The sequence below is a fragment of the Gracilinanus agilis genome, chromosome 2 (assembly GCF_016433145.1).
Source record: "Gracilinanus agilis isolate LMUSP501 chromosome 2, AgileGrace, whole genome shotgun sequence".
NCBI classification, from domain to species: domain Eukaryota; kingdom Metazoa; phylum Chordata; class Mammalia; order Didelphimorphia; family Didelphidae; genus Gracilinanus; species Gracilinanus agilis.
This window is the reverse complement of record NC_058131.1, coordinates 320158289-320177798: the sequence shown is the minus strand read 5'-3', so window position 1 is coordinate 320177798 and position 19510 is coordinate 320158289. Positions and strand designations below refer to the sequence as shown.

At 40.9% G+C, this 19510-nt stretch overlaps 1 protein-coding gene across 1 annotated transcript in view; it reads right to left on the bottom strand.

Annotated features, from left to right (window-relative positions):
* Positions 1–19510, bottom strand: part of DENND1A (DENN domain containing 1A) — a 667138-nt gene that overhangs the window by 26728 nt on the left and 620900 nt on the right. The window contains exon 21 of the mRNA XM_044664250.1: positions 9511–9599. Within this exon, the coding sequence (XP_044520185.1) occupies positions 9511–9599 (89 nt within the window). The remainder of the gene's footprint in view (positions 1–9510; positions 9600–19510) is intronic.

The following is a 19510-nucleotide window of genomic DNA, read 5'->3' as shown; positions in this document are numbered from 1 at the left end:
CAGATTTGGGGGCTTTCGATTCCTCTGCTAGAAAACTCCTTCCTTCTGGCAGCAGCTTGGGGCCCATGGCCATGGTAATTGGAGGCTACTGTTGGTCCAATGAAGCCAAAAGGCTGAGGCAGTTCTAATTCTGGGTTAATGAGTTCGGCTAGCACAGGAGAAGCAGCTTTCTCTCTTTGAGGCTGTGTCATTATGATTTCTGTTAAGTCTTGCATAATTTCCAGAAGAGTAACACACGGAGGCTGGGGAAGTGATGGCAGCTTTAGCCAGGCCAAAACCTTTTTGACTTGTTAATTGCCCTCCTGGCCTTCTGCTTTTGCATGTTAACAACCAGCCTCTTGGCGAGCCCTGGAAGGCTGCCAGCCAAGGGCCTGGAAGAGCGATGGGCTGTTGTATTTCTGCCTACCCGACCTGTCGTGCTGGGGGGGGGGCCCAGCTGGCATCATGGAGACACATTCTAGGCCATGGTGGTAGGAAATGCTTCCGGAGAACCAGAGGGACAGGAGGTGGGGGTGTGATCTTTCAACACATTCCACTTGTCCTGGCTGGGGCTGCAAGACTTCAAGCATGGAGGTCTGTCTGTTTGCTGAGGTGTTGTTGCTTGACAGTTATGTTGGGGGTACTGTCCCAGCTGTGGCTTCCTGGGGGGCTTCCACATTGTCTGAATGGGGGATGGGGAAAGATGAGAATGAACTCATCATGGGTCTCTATAAAGCTCAAGAAAATAATAGAATTCCAGGGATGATGGTGGTTATCTCAGCAGTCACTGAGCCTACCAGTGTGCTTTCTTAAACGTGAGTATTTGCTTATATAAATACATGTTAAATGACATATGTTTACATAAATATATCCCTGACATAAACATATCAAACATGATGCACAAACACCAATAATATTGAATTCTCCTAAATGACTGAGTAATCACTAAGGCATTATTTATGAGAAACTTGTCTGAATAGATTTTGATTCGTGTGATAGAATCATGCCTTTCCTGGAGACTCCCTATAATGAGTCTTCTAAGAATGGTGAGAACTCTGGGCTTTGAGAGGCTAGAACATTTGTCTCAGAAGGTTTCCCTTTCCTTGATGAAATCGCTGGGAGTAGACATTGGATGATGGAGATTTGACCTGACATGCTTGGATTCAGAAGGCAGAAATAGGAGAATGGGGGTAAATTATAGAGAGATAGACTGAGGCTCAATGTAAGGACACATTTCCTAACTTTATCCCAAAGTAGAATGGGCTCCCTCATCCAAGAGTGAAAACAAAACAAAACAAAACAAAAAACAACCAACAACTCCATTTTATAGATGATAGGAAGGAGAGGACCAGAGGTAGAAAGAGGAGTTGTTCCACATTTTTTCTCTGTTCTGGGCACATTAAAACTTTAGGGATTTTTGTGAGAAGGTATCTGGAGTAAGAAACCATAGCATCCTTGAATCTTAAAATGCTTGAGCTGGAAGAGTCTCTAGAACAGAGAACAGAAAATATTCTAGCTGAAAGGGCTCTTAAAACATAGAAGGACAAAGCTGAAAATGAAGTTGGGCTACAGAATGTTAGATCTGGAAAAAGCATGTTAGAAGATGTGATGTTTGAACAGAAAGGGTGCATCATAGGATGTTATTGCATAGAATGTTGGAATTGCAAGGGGTCTTAAAGACCAGCCAGTCTTACATCTTCATTTTACAGAAGAGGAACTGACCCCGAGAGAAGGAAGTGATGAGCCTAATGATACACAGGTAGCTAGTGTATGGCAAAGCAGAGCTAGAACCTAGGTTTTCTCTCTTAGGCCAGAACTCTTTTGATCACAATATGCCATCTCCTATATGAACTGTCTACCTGGGGCTTGCATGGCAACAACCTTTTTCTTTTTCTTTAGGGATTTTCTAGCAGTAGCACAGAAGTCTTGTTTTCAGGAGCAACTTAATGCTCCCCATCACAGGTCAGAAGCAGTTCTGAGTCTTATACAATTCTTCTCTCCATACCTGGCATCCTCCCCTAGCTTCTCCCTTTCTTCCATATGAACTGTTTGTGGATCTCTCAGGAAAGGGTGCCCTTTGGTTTATAAGGCCAGTCAGCCAGTCAATAAACATTAGATACTTACTATGTACCAGACACTGTGCTAAGTGTTAGGGTTACAAATATGAAAAAGAATATTTGTCCTCTAGAACCCACACTTTTTTTAAAATTAGTTTTTATTGTTGTCTTCTGTTATCCCCAGTATTCCTCTCATTTTTCCCTCTCAGAGATCTAGCCCATAATAACAAATAGTATTTTTTAAAGGAAAAAAAGGAGAGAAGTCATCCCAACTGATGAATGCATTGAAAAAGTCGCAAAACATGTGCAATGTGTAATACCTGCAGGTTTCCCGCCTTGACAGAGGGCTGGATTGGGGAGATCCTGTTATATTCACTTTTTTTTAACCCCTTAACTTCTGTGTATTGGCTCCTAGGTGGAAGAGTGGTAAGGGTGGGCAATGGAGGTCAAGTGACTTGCCCAGGGTCACACAGCTGGGAAGTGTCTGAGGCTGGATTTGAACCTAGGACCTCCTGTCTCTAGGTCTGGCTCTCAATCCACTGAGCTACCCAGCTGCCCCATACATTCACTTCTGATTTTTTGTGTGTATGGTTAGCTTTTGCATTTACAGGTCATGGTTATTGCATATATTGTTTTCTTGCCTCTGCTTAGTTCTGAATCAATTCATGTACCAATCATAAGTTGTTTCTTATAGTACAGTAATATTGCATTACATTCATGTACCATAATTTGTTTAGCCACTTCCTGATCGATGGGCATCTATACTGTTTCCCATTCTTTACTATCACAAAAAATGCTGCTATAAATATTTTGGTGTATATGGAAGAAGCTTTCTTCTTATCAGTGGCTACTTTGGGGTATAAGTCCAGGAACTGCATCTCTACTTCAAAGTTAAAAAAAAAAAGGAACATTTAATTCATTTAGTTCAATAAAAACATTATTTGCATAATTCCAAATTGCTTTCCATAATGGTTATACCATTTCACAGCTCTGGCAACCATGTGTGCCTATCACTCTGCAACTCCTCCAACACTGACTACAGCATTTTCTGCTATCTTTGCCAGTTTGGAAGGTTTGAGGCGAATGAGCTTGCTATCTAAAGGAGAAAGACAATACAGAAGAGGAAACTGAAAATCAGAGTCATGGAAGGAATGGTACTTAGTATATGGTCATGATGGAGTCCAGTCCAAAGGGGTACAGTTGGTTGGGAAATGAAAAGCTGATCAAAGGGCCTTCTTTAAATGGAGGCTTTGAGAAGAGTTCGTTGTTCTGTCCTCCAACCTTCTGGTCAGAGGGACAGAGGGACAAAGGGTACTGAGGGTACTGATTAAGTGTGAGGTCCAAGGCTGATACAATCTCTAAGATGATGAGTTTCCTGAGGACGTGATATCATGGAGAGTGCACTGGACATCAAGTAATTTAAGTTTGAGCCCTGTTTTAAATGAACTGCATGACCCCAAGTAAGTCATCTAACTTCTGAAAGCCTCAGTTTCCTTAAAATGTGAAATGTAGAAATCCTGACAAAATCTACCTTTCTGGGTTGTTGTGAAGAAAGCATTTTGGACAACTTAAAGCACCACAGAAATGGGAATTATTATTGTTGTTGTTGTTCGCCCTCAAGATTCAGGAGGCCACGGGGGGGGGGGTACAATCTACTCTTTATTTCCTAATTATATTTCTAAGACAGTCAAAACATTAAATAGGCCTCTGTGGAGTAGAACTGAGGGTCCAATGGGAGCACATTAAGAATACATTTGAAAATAATTGATATGGGGTCAGGGCCCTGTCTCGTGCTGAAATGTTCCCATATAAGGATTAACAAGGCCACCTTTGCTGAGGTTATAGCTGAACGGTGACATAAATAGGCCTGAAGGATGTTGCCGATGCCCTGTGGCCATCTTGGTAGATACTCCCAATGTACTTCAACCTCAAACCAGCCCTTTGCTTGGACAGTACAGGTCACAGGCTAAAATCCTTTGGGAGGGGACTGACTATTTGAGGAATATTATATGAAATAAGCTGTTTTAAGGGAAGGGTAATGGATTTAATAGGTTTTATAGGGCTTAAAGTTGGAAGGGGCCATATATATCAGCTAGTCTAAAAAGAAACTAAGACTTATTGAGGAGAAATGACTTGTACAAGGACACACATGTAGCAGGGCTGAGATTTGAATCTAGGTCCTCTGATTCCACTCTACCAGGCAAAGTTTTGAAGTGGACCACTGGAAGGGAATGTTTTATGAGATTCATAATTTTGGTAGGGGTTGGATTAGATGATAATTTTTGAGTAATCAAAGGTTTCAAATATTTTCCCTCCTAATTCTTATGAGAGAAGAAATATGAGCACGATTATGTCCCGTTTATAGATGAAAAAACTGAAGTACAGAGTTGAAGTGACTTGCCCATGACCATACGACTAGAACATGTTGGAACAGAGAACTAAATTCAATCTTCTGACCTGGCCCAGTGCTCTTTTCACTCTACAGACCCTTGGGGTCACCTTCAACTACATCAAACCACAACTGGAGTTTATAGGATCATAGATTTAGAGCTGGAAGGACCCTAAAAGATGATCTAGTCCAACTTTTTTATTTTACAGATTAGGGAACTGAGACCCACAAAGATGAAATGCTTGCCCTAGATCTCACAAGTAAAAAGCAGTAGAATCAGAATCTGACCATGGTCCTCTGACTACAAATTCAGTAGCATTTCTGTACGAAGTCACCTGTCTTGGCCCTGAATTGGGACTAGGTTTTGAGAATAGATGAAATATGTGCATGGCACTCCAACCTTTAAAAATAGAGCTCTTCATCTTTTTTTGATAGCTTTACATGAAATAATTTTCATTTAATGAAATATAAAAAAAAAAAGGGTAACATGTTCTTAGGATCCGTAAATAGAGGCATAGTAACTAGAGAAAGTTCAAATGTTCTTTGTTCTAGTCATACCACATTGGGAGTATACTATTCAGTTTGGGGTATGAAATTTTAGGAAAGTCAATGACAAGCCAGGGCATATCCAGAGAAAAATGACTCAGATGGGAGACTTTGACAACGGAAGATCATCTGAATGAACTAAAAGTGTTTAATATGGAGAAGAAAAAGACCAGAGGGGTAAGGGAGGAGGGATTAGATTTATTCTGACTCCTCTTCCTCTTCTAAGGCAGAACTAAGGAAAATGCCTAACAGATAGAACTTTCTAACAAAAGAATGAACTTCTGGAGACAGTGAATTATCTATCCCTAAAGGAGGTCAAACTGAGTACTACTTCTCAAGAGACTTGTAGAAGGATTCATGCTTTGGGAAGGGGTTGGACCAGATAACTTTTGAGCTTCCTCTCATCTCTGTTCTCAGGCCCCTTCCATTTCTACTGTTGCATGTTCTAGCTCTAATGTTCTATTCCTATGATTAAAAACAATGGAATTTTTAGAAAATAATTATTTCCTTTTGGGATCTGATCATATTTCTCAGAACTGGGATTTCAACGGGGAATTTCAGGACCACTTTCACTAATTAGCTATAAAAAAAGGAAAAAAGACTCAACAAATTTGTACTTTTAATGAATTTAGAAAGAGATTATAGAGGTTTAGAGTCAGAAGAGTCATCTAACTTCTCATTTTATGGACAAGGAATCTAAGGCTCAAAGAAATGAAGTGACTTGCCCAAGGCCATAGGGGTGGTAAATAGCTAATATATATATTTTTTTTCATATTAAACTCTGTATTCTTTCTTTGGTACTGTGCTCTCTCCCATGCCGATTATAATATGGGGGGAAAATCCTGCTGGTCAAGGCTGGGGACCCACAGTATTGTCCTTCATCTGTTTCATCCTTCCTTGTTTGCTGTTAATTACTTAAAGTGTTTCTGGGGAATTAGAATTGAGGTATGAAGCCAGTAATACTGAGAATCCACATGGACTTCAATTATTTCAGACTGCATTTTGCCACCCAAATCTCCCAAATGAAAGATGTCCTTTGATGATTGTGGGAGTTTTAGTTAGGTTTAGTTGCTATTCTCCTGGATAAGTAAAAACTGGCCTGGGCCAGGTACTATTAAGTTTCATTTCCCACCATACTCAGTTCTTGGTTCTTCCTGCATGATGAAAGCAGACGGTTGTTGTTGTTGTTTTTAGAACAATATTTCATGGAGGGCCTGTTTTATTAAAATATATTTTTCCCCCACTGGATTCTTCCTGTGTTTGTAGGAGTTGGTCCTGCCAAGTTGAAGTTGGTGACAGTTGAGAAAAACACATGGAAGGACTGTTTGTGATGTACATGGCATTTGGATGTGGAGAGGCAAGGGGGAGGAGGGTAGAGTGACAGAGAGAGACACTTAGGAAAACACTGGGGCTGCACTAAAAATGTCACTGGCATTATGGGAGAGTGGGTGTGCTGGGTATTTTTTCCCAGAGTCATTTTAAAAGGAAACAAGGGAAAACACTCTCTCTCTCTCTCTCTCTCTCTCTCTCTCTCTCTCTCTCTCTCTCTCTCTCTCTCTCTCTCTCTCTCTCACACACACACACACACACACACACACACAAGACACAGACACACACACCCCATCCTTCAAAGCAAAATGCCAAAATGCAATCTTTTATATAAAATCTACAGCAGGATTTTAAAATTTACTTATGACTGGGATGGACCCAGTAATCTTGCTTGCTTTCCCTGACACTACCCTGACAGGCTAGTATTCTAATACTCAGGATTTTACAAGTTTGATTTGCCCCAGCATTTCACTGCCAGGAAAACACAAAACCAAGATCTAGGCAATCCCTATGAGGATAATGGTATAAAGTGTGGGAATCAGGAGATCTGGTTGGGGTCCCATTTTTGCCACTTACTGGTAGTGTGACTTTGGACCAGTCATTCTTACCCCAGTTTCCTCATCTGAAATCATTCCTGATCTGCCAGCTTCAAAGAAACATTGTGAGAAACAAGAGGGACAAAGCACATGAAATATTTTAGAACCAAACCATAAAGAGCTATAAATAAATGTCAGCCATCATGGCCTCAATAATTCAAGGATTCATGATTCCATTTGTATGGGTGCTCCACGCCTTAGTGGATGGTCTTTGTGAGTTGTGGTGGTCAAAAAATATTCTTTGTACAGTGGCCTGATCCTTGGGGTAACGGAAAAAATCTATTACTTAGATCCATGTGTGAAGCTTTTCTATTCAATAAGATTTATAAGAGGTTGTGCTGTGCTAGCACAGCTTTTGAGGACCAAAGGTTGGCTCCATATCACTGAGGAGGATGGAGAACTCAGATAGAGAGAGCTATTACTATGCTACAAAAAAATAAGAGAATACTGTTTTAATGGTTATTATTATATAATATTGATGGCTCTCTGATGCCTTGGATTCACTAAAGGTTTGTCTCTTAACTCCATTTCTATTTGATTAGGAAAAGGGTGAAAAAAAGAGATTAGCAAATCCAGTCCATTTCAGGCAGTTCCAATGCCCAGAATCCCTTTGGGCTAGCTGAATACTATACTGTAGTGAGCTTGAAGTATGCTCACTGACTAGGGGAAGAATCTGATTTGAGATCAGTACATCTACCTCGGACCATTCCTTAGAATAGGGAAAGAATAATTTTATCCCAAGGAAGCACAAAAAGAAATCATTGGTGCTTGTGGTCCTCTAAGGCAATAAGGAATCTCAGCCACAAGGGGGCAATCTCACTCCACCACTGGAATGCTGAAGGAAGACAAGCCACTACTGGCTTTTAAAAAGTGGCCTATTTGGTTTTATTTTGGGGTTTTGGTTATGTATGACTTTGCTCTTACAACAATAACCAATGTAGAAGTAAGTTTTACATGACAATTAAAAAAAAGGAAAAAGTGACCTAACTGACCCCTTCTGTCCCTGGCTTCCTCCTGACTCTATTTCCCTTGAACACAGCTCTTGTACACCTGGAGAAAGTTGAAGCAGATGGACAACTGTGGAAAATACTCTTCCTGCAGTTTGACGTCTGAGGCACTTGGCCTCGAAGTAAAGGAATATCTTGCTCTCTTATTTACTATATGTGTGACTTTGGGCAAGGCTCTCCCTCTTCTATTTCTTTCCCTGGGGAGAGGTTGCCTCAGTTTTCTCATCTGCAAAATGAGTGCCTTGGATTAGTTGGTTTCTAAGATCCTTTTCCATTATTTCTGAATTCTACAACCCTAGAACTTCCTTCTTGGTAACCACTTCCTGACATTGTCTCCCACTGGCCATCCAGAGGTCTGAAACCTGCCATGATGACAAGTGTTGTGTAGTAATTGTAATTTTACCACATTACAGGGTTGAAACATGTAGCAGCCTGCATTCTCCCATAGCCCCTACTTCTGGAATGTGTTCTGGTTCACCAAGCACTCTCTCACTTACAACAGCCCTGGAAAATTGGTAGTGCACGAATGATGATCCCCATTCTACAGAGAAGGACAATGAAGCCTAGAGAAAAAAATAAGTGCAGCCAGGGAAGAGTTGCCATTTTACATCTAATACTCATCAGTCTTGGTCACTATGGAATTCTGGATAGAGGGCTTACTTTGGGGTCAAGATGATCAGAGTTCAAGTTCTGTCTGTGAAACGTACCAGCTGCGTGACTCTACAAATTAAAGTTCTTGGTGTCCCGAGCAAATCTCTTTAAGTCTCTGAAGGCAGAGCAAACATGAGGTACATTCCTGGAAAGTCCTTAGTGTCTATAGATGCCAAAGAATATCTGAAGACCTGGGTTCAAATTTTAGCTCAGATGCTATCTTACCTAGGTGAGCTTGTACAAGCTCTTTCCCCTGTATGGGGGCTGGTTTCCTCATCTGTAAAATGTTGGAATATATAATTTCTAAGGTCTCTTCCAATTTGAAATCCAGGAAACTTAAATTCAATTCTCCCTTAACTTTAGTTTTCTCATCTACAAGAGGGGAAGAATATGTATATTACCTATCCCCAGGTCTGTTTTGATGAAAAAAAAAAAAACCATTTTATGAACCTTCACGAGCTACAGAAATAGTATTATTGAATTCACCAAACAAAAAAATTGAAATCTTCATTGTAATCTAGGCAAGTTTTCTGTGTCCCTTCCTTGGTTTGGGAAACGTTTATTGTCACGGATGGAAGAACTCAGTTCTACTGCTCTGCATTGCCAAGACAAGGATATGGGAACTGATTCAAAGTGATTACATTTCCTTCTAAGTGTCCTTTGAGTCTTACAACTCAAAAGACTTTGGCCCAGGTGTCATATATAGACCACCTCTGCCAGGAGCTCTAGTCTCTAGACATTCTACCCACACAGTGCCATAAAACCAGAGGAAGAAGACTTCTGAGATTTAACTCTGCTCCCAGAGTGACCTTTCTGTGAAACCCAGAGCCTGGCCTCACTGGGGAGATGGGACACAATGGGGGAAGAGGGCATTTACATGCTCCACAGCAAGAAAGCCTTGGCCTCTGCTTGTGCTCACTCTGCTGGAGAAAAGTAATCATGTGTTTCATACTCACTGGTCAGGGCTTGACACCGAAGTTCTTCGACCTTCCATGCTGACGTTGCTCTTTGGTCGCTTGACAACCTGAGGTCTTGGAGGGCGGACCTAAGATGCAGAGGAGAAAAGAGCCAAGAGTGCAGAGTGAGTTAGGATACTGGAAAGGAAGATGCAGAGCCTGACAATGGCACTCTCACGTTGTGATGTGGCTCACCTGCCAATGAATAAAAAGCAAGGGGACTTCATGTCGGCAAGATCCTCTCCATTTCAGAGATGTTGGGTCATTTAAGACCTTTGCATCTAGAGTTGGAACGGATTTTAGATTTCTCTAGTCCAGTTCCTTCATTTCAGAGGAGGAAACTAAGTCTCAGTAAGGGGGAATGACTTTTCAAAGTCACGTACAACTTGTAAGTAAGATCTTGGATATAAACTCAAGTCCTTTGACACCAAATTCAGCATTCTTTCTACATCCCCAGTAGTGAACTGGAATTTAGGATTTCCTGTGAATCTACAGTGGTATATCAGTAGCAATGTCCTTGAAGCAGGCGCCTGGGCCAAAGGCACTGGAGGGAATGTCCCACAGTAGTGCAAATATAGGTTAGATCTTTACCCAGATGTAGCCGATACAAACCTTCCATGTGGCTTATGACATCACCCTCACCAAGAAATCGACCACAGAGGCAGTACTGCACAGTGGTCAGAGTGCTGACCTTGAAGTAGGAAGACTTGTGTTCAAGTCTAGTCTGATACTTACTGGCAAGTTACTGAATTCAGTGCCCAGGGAAACTCCAAAGACAGAAACACAGCCCAGGGCCACTTGGATGTTTATATCTTTTTAAGGTTTCTATGGGCCTTTGCATCTATTATCTCATCTTAACCTCACTAAGGCCATGGGATGCTGGGAACTCTGGTTCTGCCCTCTGGGGTCAACCTGAATGAGACACATCACGTTCCCCTGACAGTCCTTCAGATACTCAAAGAAGACAACCATGTTCTTTTCCCTCCAGATCTTCTCAGGGCTAAGCATCTGTAGTTCCTCCCTTCATCAATCCTCATTTGTCATGATTGTGAGGCCTTTCCTCATCCTAGGTGCTCTCTTATGGGTGTTCGCCAGTTTATGACTGTCCTTCCTAATGTTGAGGAGATGCTGGTCTGAGAGGGGGCTGTTCATCTGGAGTTATCGATACGAATGAGACCCTAGCTAGGTTTGGTTCCCTGCCCACCACAAAAATTAAAAAAGAATAACAACAGAAATGACAAAGAGAACCGTGAAAAGAAATAGCCATTGTTTGTAGCATTTTAAAGGTTTGTAGTAATTTACATTTATCATCTCATCTGACCCCCCCCCCCCCAAACAGTCCAGGAATACAAAGAAGACCCTCGTCCAGGGTCACAGGAAGAGTAAATAATAGTCCTAGGACTCAAAGGGACCTGGCTTAAAGCTCAGGGCTCTTGTCACTAAATTATTGCTTCCAGTGAATAAAAACATCATGATTTGAACTAAAAAACAAAGACTGCTCCAGCCTTTGTCTAAAATCCCTACGGAATGAGGTGGTGCGCCTGGGCCCCAAAGGCTGTGGGGAGAATGAGCTTTATACTAGGTCTTACACCAACCTGCCAAAACTCTGAGTACGGACTCGGTGATGGGGCTATAGACCTGCACTTGGTGTGCTCTGGGGAATCTCATGCTATTTCCACATATGAGATTTCACATACAGAAAACAGCCTATTTATTCTACACTCAATAGACAGGGATGGCCCAAGGGAAAGGGTCCTATGGGTTAATTTAACAAACATTTATTAAGTGCCAACTCTATACAGAGCTTTGTGCTCAGTGCTGGGGATATAAAGGTGAAAAAAAAAAAGCCAGTCAACTCTTAGGAAGATTACAATCTAATAGTGAGGAAAGTAAGACATAGATAACAAGTAACCTTGATATGATGTAGAATGTGATAAGGAGGTAGAGCTCTTCCCAAATTGACTCCAGTTACTCTTTTCAGGTTTAGTAAGTCACACATTACTTCCCCCTTGATGCATTCTGCATTTCAACTAAATTGGTCTGGTTTCTGTAGTTCCTTATACATGACAATCTAGTTTTCATCTCCATGTCTCCATACAGGCTGCCCACGTGGCTGTGGTGCCCCTTCCTTGCCTCAGACTCAGAATTCTTTGTTTTCTCTCCCCATGCAGCCTTTCTGGACTCCTCTCCCACCAGTTGCAAGTGCTTCTCTCTTCCCCCAAATTACTCTAATTTAATTTCTGGATATACTTTGTATTAATTTGGAAAGTAATTTCTATTGATTTGAGGGTCCATATTATTTCCTCTGGTTAAATGTAAGCTTGTTGAGAGCAGGGACCATTTCCTTTTTATCTATCTCTAGCACCTAGCACAATGCTTGGCACATAGTAACACAATAAATATTTGATGGTTGGTTGACTGAAGACAACAGAGGAGCTGGGAAATGAGTCACTTCCGGATGGGATGTTGGGGAAAGCTTCATGGAAGAGGTTGCATTTGAGCTGGTCTCTGAAGAAAGAAAAGAAATTCAGTAGCTAGGGATGTGGAAAGAGTCACTTGTCAAAGAAAAGCTTGTGTCTGGGGCGATGATGATGACTCAGTAATTCTCATTTCCTTAAGACTTACAAAAAGCATTTTGTTTTTCTTACAACAGCGTTATGAAGTAGTAAAAAGGTTATTGTCTCAATTTCTCATATGAGGGAACAGGCTCAGAGAGAGGAACTGAGTGACACAGCTAGTGAATGAAGTAACTGGGATTCAGAAATGACTTTTGTGCCTCCAAGTCCTTTGGAAGCACAGGACAGTATTGTGTCCAGTTAAGCTCTAGGGGAAAATGTGGGAAGGGAAGAAGAGGGAAATCAGAAATGAAAATGTCCTAGTTTCCAGTCTCATCTCCCAATGCCTGCCATTGGTCTTCAGCAAGAAGGAAAATTTTGCTGACTTTCCATCTCTGAAACAGCTGTCTTCAGAAAGAATTTCTCTATAGCTCTCTGGGAATCCACAAAAAATGTGAGGTTTCCAAATCACTTTGTGCCCTACATGATTTGCAACCCATAAAGTATGGGAGAAATTAAACTGTGTTGTATTAGAAGCAATTATCTTTTAACATTGTGAGCAAGAGAGAGATACTAGGAAAAAAGTGAACATAGTGGTAGACATGAAGTTAGGAGACCTTGCTTCTAGTCCAAGTTCTATCAATTATGATTTATGCCAATTTCCTTGGACCTCAAGCTTACCATCTGCTAAGAGGAAATAATTCTTGCACTAACTACCTCACAGGGTGATTGGGAGGAAATGGCTTCATAAAACTTAAAACACTACAGAAATGAGTTACAGTAAGGGTTGTGGCCAGCTATACATTTTCTCTCTGGCCCAAATGGCCATAATTTCCAAATTCAATAATTTTTATTTTTACTATCTAAATGTTGTTATAGGAAAAAATGTATTTACTTCTGTTGATTTCAGATCACATTCATTTCAGATACCTCTTTCCTCTCCTATTCTGCAAGCCATTCCTTGAAAAGTTGAATGAAAAAGAAAAAAAAAAAGCAATTGAGCAGCACTTTCCAAAACAACAACCAAGTCTGACAGCATAACCTTGATAATATATATATATTCAATGTCCTACACCTATGGTTCCTCAACTCTGCAAAGACAGAAAGGAGAAACATTTTCAGAACGGTAGTTAATTGTTGACATTTACATAGAACTTTATGTTTTCAAAAAGTATGTTACATAAATTGAAAAAAAAATTTCTGTATGGTAGGAGGGCAGCTATTATTTTACCATTTTAGAGATGAAAAAACTGAGATCTAGGGAAGTCGATAATAACTTTTTTCTAAAGTCCAACAAAGAACTTTCTATACAACTCTCCTGGGAATAAGAAAGAATAAATATTATTACTCCCATCTTACTGATGTGAGAGCTGAGGATCAGAGAAATGAAATGCCTTGCTCAGTCACACAACCATCAAGTGACAGAACCAGGACTTAGAGACAGGTAAGAGAATCCCTACAGTTTTCATGACAAGTAGTCATCGAGTCTGTGCTTGAAGACCTGTAGAAATAGCCCATTCTACTTCTGGGCAGATTAAATAGTTGTGAAGTTTTTCTTTATCTTAAGCTTCTTTTTTCTCCTGCAACTTCCACGCATTGTTTCTGGTTTTGCTGCCTTGGGCCAAATAGAATAAATCAAAAACTTCCTCTACATGACAGCACTTTAAATAGCTGAAGATGACTAGAATTTCCTTCCAACAAGTCTTCTCCTGGCTAAGCATTCACAGGTCATTCAACTAATCTTCCTGTGGCATGACCATAAGGCCCTTCACCATCCTGGCTGCCTATGCCCTAACTTATTAATGACCTTCCCAACACGTGGCTCCCAGAATGGAACGTAGTATTCCAGGTGCCTTCTGACCAGCAGCCCTGAGTCCAGAAGCATGACCATCTCCCTACGCTAAAGAGAATATCAACTTTTTAGGCTTCTGCTTCAAACTGTCGACTAATATTAAGTTGATGAACCTCCCAGTCTTTTTTCAGACAAAGTACTATTTACTCACACTTCCCCCATTTTGTACTTGTGAAATTAGTTTCTGAACCCAATTGTAAGAATTAAATCCATCTGATTAGATTCAACGGAACATTCTGGCTATCCTTCTTAGCTTTGTGTCATCTGAAAATCTGATAAGAATGCCATCCATGCCTTTATATAGGTCAGAGCACATATTCCAGAGTCAATATATTCCACACATCCATCCAAGATGACAATGAACCACTAATGTTTACTCTTTAAGTCCAGCCATTCGGTTAGTCCACATTTCTCTAAACTATCTTAAAAACAGGGTGAGAGACTCTCTTAAACACTTTACTAAACTCCAAAGTATGTTCCCCTGATTTTTTAATCTAGTAATCCCGTCAAAAAAAGAAAATGAAGTTAGCCTCACAAGACCTGTGCTGGGTCAAGTCATGCTGGTTTTTTGTAATCACATTTCCTTTTCTAGATGTTCATTGATCATTCTTTTAAGAATCTATCTAAAATTTTTCCAGAAAGCAGAGTCAAGATGACTGGACTATAGTTTAGCAAGAGGTTTTAGTCTGAGGTCCATGAACTTTTTCTTTTTTTAAATTTTAATGACCATATGTCAATATAATTGGTTTCTTTTATATATATTTTATTATACATACATACAAAAATATTATTTAAACCTGTAACTTTTAATTATCAAATCTAAGACAGAAGAATAGCAAAGGTCATGCAATCTGGGTCAAGTGATTTGCTCAGAGTCACATGGCTAAGAAATGTCTGAGGTCAGATTTGAACCAGTGCTCTATCCACTGAATCACCTAGATATCCTCAAAAATATTATTCTGAAAAAGGGTCCACAGGTTTCATCCTACTGCTAAAAGAGTCCAGGACACAAAAAAAGGCTATGAACCACTGGTTTATGACTGACTCTCTTCTCTTTTTTGAGAATCAGGACATTTGCTCTTCCTCCTGCCTGGGACACCTTTCACATTTCCTCAGGCATCTGAAGGTCCTTCAGAGTGTTCAGCGATTATTTCCATCACAATCCTGAGACATACTTCACCCATTCCTGGTAACATGCACTCACTCATGGAAGGTTGATACATTTTTTATTTATCGTGCATTTCAAACACCTCTTGGCTATTTTCATTCTGTCTTATCCAGTACTAGTATCACTTTCTTTGGCAAAGAAACAGAAGAGAAATAAGAGCCGAGTGGGTCTGCCTTCTCTCCATGCTTTGTTATCATAATCTTGTTCATCTGGTGCATTAGTTTGATACCTTTTTTGATCTGCCTCTTTTCTCAAATGTAACTACTGGGGAAAAACAACCAACAAATAACACCCCCAAAACCTCTTCTTATTCTTGTGTTTCCTCACCAACTCTGGATCATTGTAAACTTTAGGGTTCTTTCTACTGTACTACAATGGGGGGGGGGAAAGGAAGAAAACAATAATGAAGGGGATACAAACATCCCTCCTCTTGTTCCTTACTCCAACTAAAAAAATGTAAAAGCAACCCAGACTAAAAGTGAACCTGGAATTGATGATTTTCCCCAAGTGCTGAGAAACATTCTAACACCTGTGTTTAAACTCTCCCAGCCCAGACAGTGGCTGGACCCTATTAAATCCTTGTCAATATGTATACACAAGTCTAGAAAATGACACAGGGATTATCACACTCTGAGAATGACAGACAACTCTAGGTGTGATGGAAAAAGCAATGGGTTTGGAGTTCATAAGGTCTGGATTTAAACTGTGACCTTTCTCCTGACCTGCTGTGTGGTTGTGCCATGTTAATGCTGTCTCAGGCTCCTTATCTACAAAATGGGGATAATAATCCTTATGCTGTGGTATCCTCACGCTTATTACCATGGTTGTCATGAGGAAAGTGCTAATGGCAATAGCAATAGGGATTACTGTTGTTATCAAACCTCTTGGAGCCTCGGTTTCTCCATCTGTATATATATATATATTCTTTAAAGTATATATAAATACTTTAAACCACTGTAGAAAGGTGAACGATTATCCTGGTTTTAAAACCAGGATAATCGTTCACCTTTCTACAGTGGTTTAAAGTATTTATATATACTTTAAAGAATATATATATATATACAGATGGAGAAACCGAGGCTCCAAGAGGTTTGATAACAACAGTAATCCCTATTGCTATTGCCATTAGCACTTTCCTCATGACAACCATGGTAATAAGCGTGAGGATACCACAGCATAAGGATTATTATNGCAAAGCTGGCTTGTCAGCATGCTGTGAACACTTTCACCTTCCTGGTTATGCTTCCTTCCTTCCTTCCTTCTTTCCTTCCTTCCTTTTTTTTTTTTTGTGGGGGGTGGGGTGGGGGCAAACACACACACACACACACACACACACACACACACACACACACACACACACACACGCACGGCCCCACCAGTGTTATGAGACCAGCAGCATCAGGGGAGAAAATGCTAAGAAGGATTTAGAGCCCTGTTCAAGGGGGACTTCAGGGGAAAGTTGGGAAACTAGCCAATTCCCCACTGGATTTAAAACCTGAGAAATCTAAGTCGGCAGGGTTAAATGTGTATTGAATACAAAAGCACCAAGTACATTTGATTTTAATGGGGAGAGAGGGGGAGAGAAATAATAAATACGAAGCTTATAAAGAGCTTCACATGCAGTCAGGAGAGTCAGCCCTCCCCTCCCTACCCCTCCACCCCCTCCCCACTAGCCTTTAGTACAGATGACATTTTCAATGCTTTCTTCTTCTTTTTAAATAAAGAAAACCCAAATTTCCTGGTAACATCTGAACTCCAGCCATAGGTGATTTGGTAAAAAGGCCCCCCCCTGGCCCTCCCAAGGCCCCGCTACCAAAGGGGGCTTATTATAGAATGAGCCTTGCTAAGTAAAACCTGCACCCTCAAGGTTTGGCAAAGGCAAAGCCCTCCACAGCTTCAAGGAGGGAAGATTGTGACATGGGGTCTGGTCCCGAGACCCTGCCTCAGTTCCTGACTGACAGGACTATTTGCCCGAGGTGAAGTATTTCCCTTCTGTAGCCTCAGCTTCCTCATCTGTAAAATGAGGGGTGCGGGGATGACCACAAGAATCCGGAAGGTTCCCTCTGGCTCCCATGTTCTTCTGGGTCTCCATTTCTTTATCTCTCATTTATTAATAGCAGTCAAGAGCCTGACAAAAGGGGTAAGCGCAACCCTGCTTGCACCCCTCCAAGGCTCTGTTACCAAGATTCTCGCAAATTCACTCTTCCATTGGAGTCAGGAGTGAGGGTCCTTAGGGTGACTGACTGTTCCATGAACGTTGGGGATCCCCGAGACACACATCCTTGCTTTTTCCAACCTTGGTCCACTGCCTCACTGTCAGAACTAGCAGCAGCTTTAAGAGACCACTTAGTCCAAAGATGAGGAAAGTAAGGTCCAGATAGTGACTTGTCCAAGGCCATACCATCAAGTGCGGCCCCGCCGCCACGTGACTGGCTCAAAGGGCATGGGGGATAGGAGAGGAGAGGAATGACAGGACAAGTACTTTCCATATAAAGTTCAATGTCAACATAAGCACATTTTGGCGTCGGAAGCGCGCTCTAATCATCTCAGTTTGCTCCTGTTCCACCAGCACTTTAATGCAGGCAGCTGAAATACAACTGGTGCTTTTCTTACGGCAATGTTTACTCTCCTAACCTGTTATCAATCACAGAGGGAGCAGAAACAGTTGACATGAACAGATCATACCAACAGCTGGAATGTACTGCAGCTGAAAGATTAAATAGAGCTAGCAAGATTTGCTTTGATTCAAATGGAAACAACTGAATTGCAATGCCCAGAGATGCCTCCCTGCCCCTCCTCCATACCTCCAGGATTATTAAAGGGATTATGCTAACAAAGACCTCAATGAGTAAAATTCCAAAGGGCCACTCATTGGATAACTGTGGCTTACAAAAGTTGGCAAGAGGTTTAGTCCTTCAGTCCTTTGAATGATGCTTATTATTATTTATTGCTACTGTCTTCACTAAAGTTTTTCAGTAATAATAAACATTTGTAGAATGCTTAAGATGGACAAAACATTTCCCTCCCAGCCATCCAGTGAAGTTGGGCTTAGGAGATCATTGTTATTCAGATCTTATAGAAGTCCAAACCTGGGCTCCTATGTGAATTTCCAACATTATGGACCTATAAGTGACAGAATCAGGATTTGAATCCACGTTTCAGAACACTGAATTTGGAGTTAGGGCACCTGGATTTGAATCCCAGCTCTGCTGTTTGTATGATTTAGGCAAGCCACTTCACTTTGTAGCACCCTTTATTTCCTCTCCTGTAGCGAGGTTTTGGGGTAAAGTGCCAGGCCTGAAGTCAAGAAGACTCATTTTCCTGAGTTCAAATCTGGCCTCAGACATTTATTGGCTGTGTGATCTTGAGCAAGTCATTTAACCTTGTTTGCCTCAGTTTCCTTATCTGCAAAAGGAGCTAGAGAAGGAAACAGCACATCATTTCAATATCTTTGCCAAGAAAACCTTGGGGCCACAAAGAGTCACACACAAGGGAAATGAATGAATGATAACAAAATGAGAGAACAGGATAAGGTAACCTTCCAGGTTCCTTCTAGCTCTCAGTGCTAAAATGTCAACTTGAGAGTTCTTTTTCATTGCACCCCCCCACTGATTCTTAAAAATAGAGGGCACAGTGGGATGAACAAATAAGTTAATTACTTTTTTTAAAAAGAAGAGGGCAGAACCATTCAAATTAGTTTTAGAGTGAAAAAAGTATTTTAGAAATAACTTCGTCAAACCTCCTTTTACAAGTAAGGAAACATTTCAGGATAAGTTAATTGACTTGCTTAAGGTCACCCAGCTTAGTAAGCACCAGAGACAGGCTACAAACCTAAGTACTCTGATTTAATGCACATTCCAAAGCAGATTAGTGTCCAGTTAGTGGAAGGTAATCTAGTTCTATCACATTCAATCCCTCATCACCTAGACTGTACAAGGGTGCTAAAAATGTTTACATTCACTAGTAGGTATACATATACACACTGTGAACAGAAATGAAACTGACATTTGCATCATGAGTAATGGAGCCCCCCAAATGGAAATGGAGAATGTTAAAGAGCTGACATGTACAAATGTTTAAAAATGGGCCAATGCTCATGATTCAGATCTCCTTGCATACCAGTCTTTATAGATCATACAAGTTCAAGAGTCTGGACTTGGACATTTTCATTTAATAGGGAACTAGCAATCAATGAAGACAGACACGCAGACAAATACATGTGCCATTTAGTGGGCAAGGGGCTGGACTAGATCTCCAAGGGGGTGTCTAAGATTCTGTCTTGACATTTTGTATTTCATATTTTAGCATTCTTTATACTAAGATATACCTTTAGGCGTTCTAAGATCTCTTCCAACTCTGTTCTCTGGTTCTGGCCAACATTTTGATGTCTAATGTAGGTCAAAATGAATGATTTTTCCTCCACCA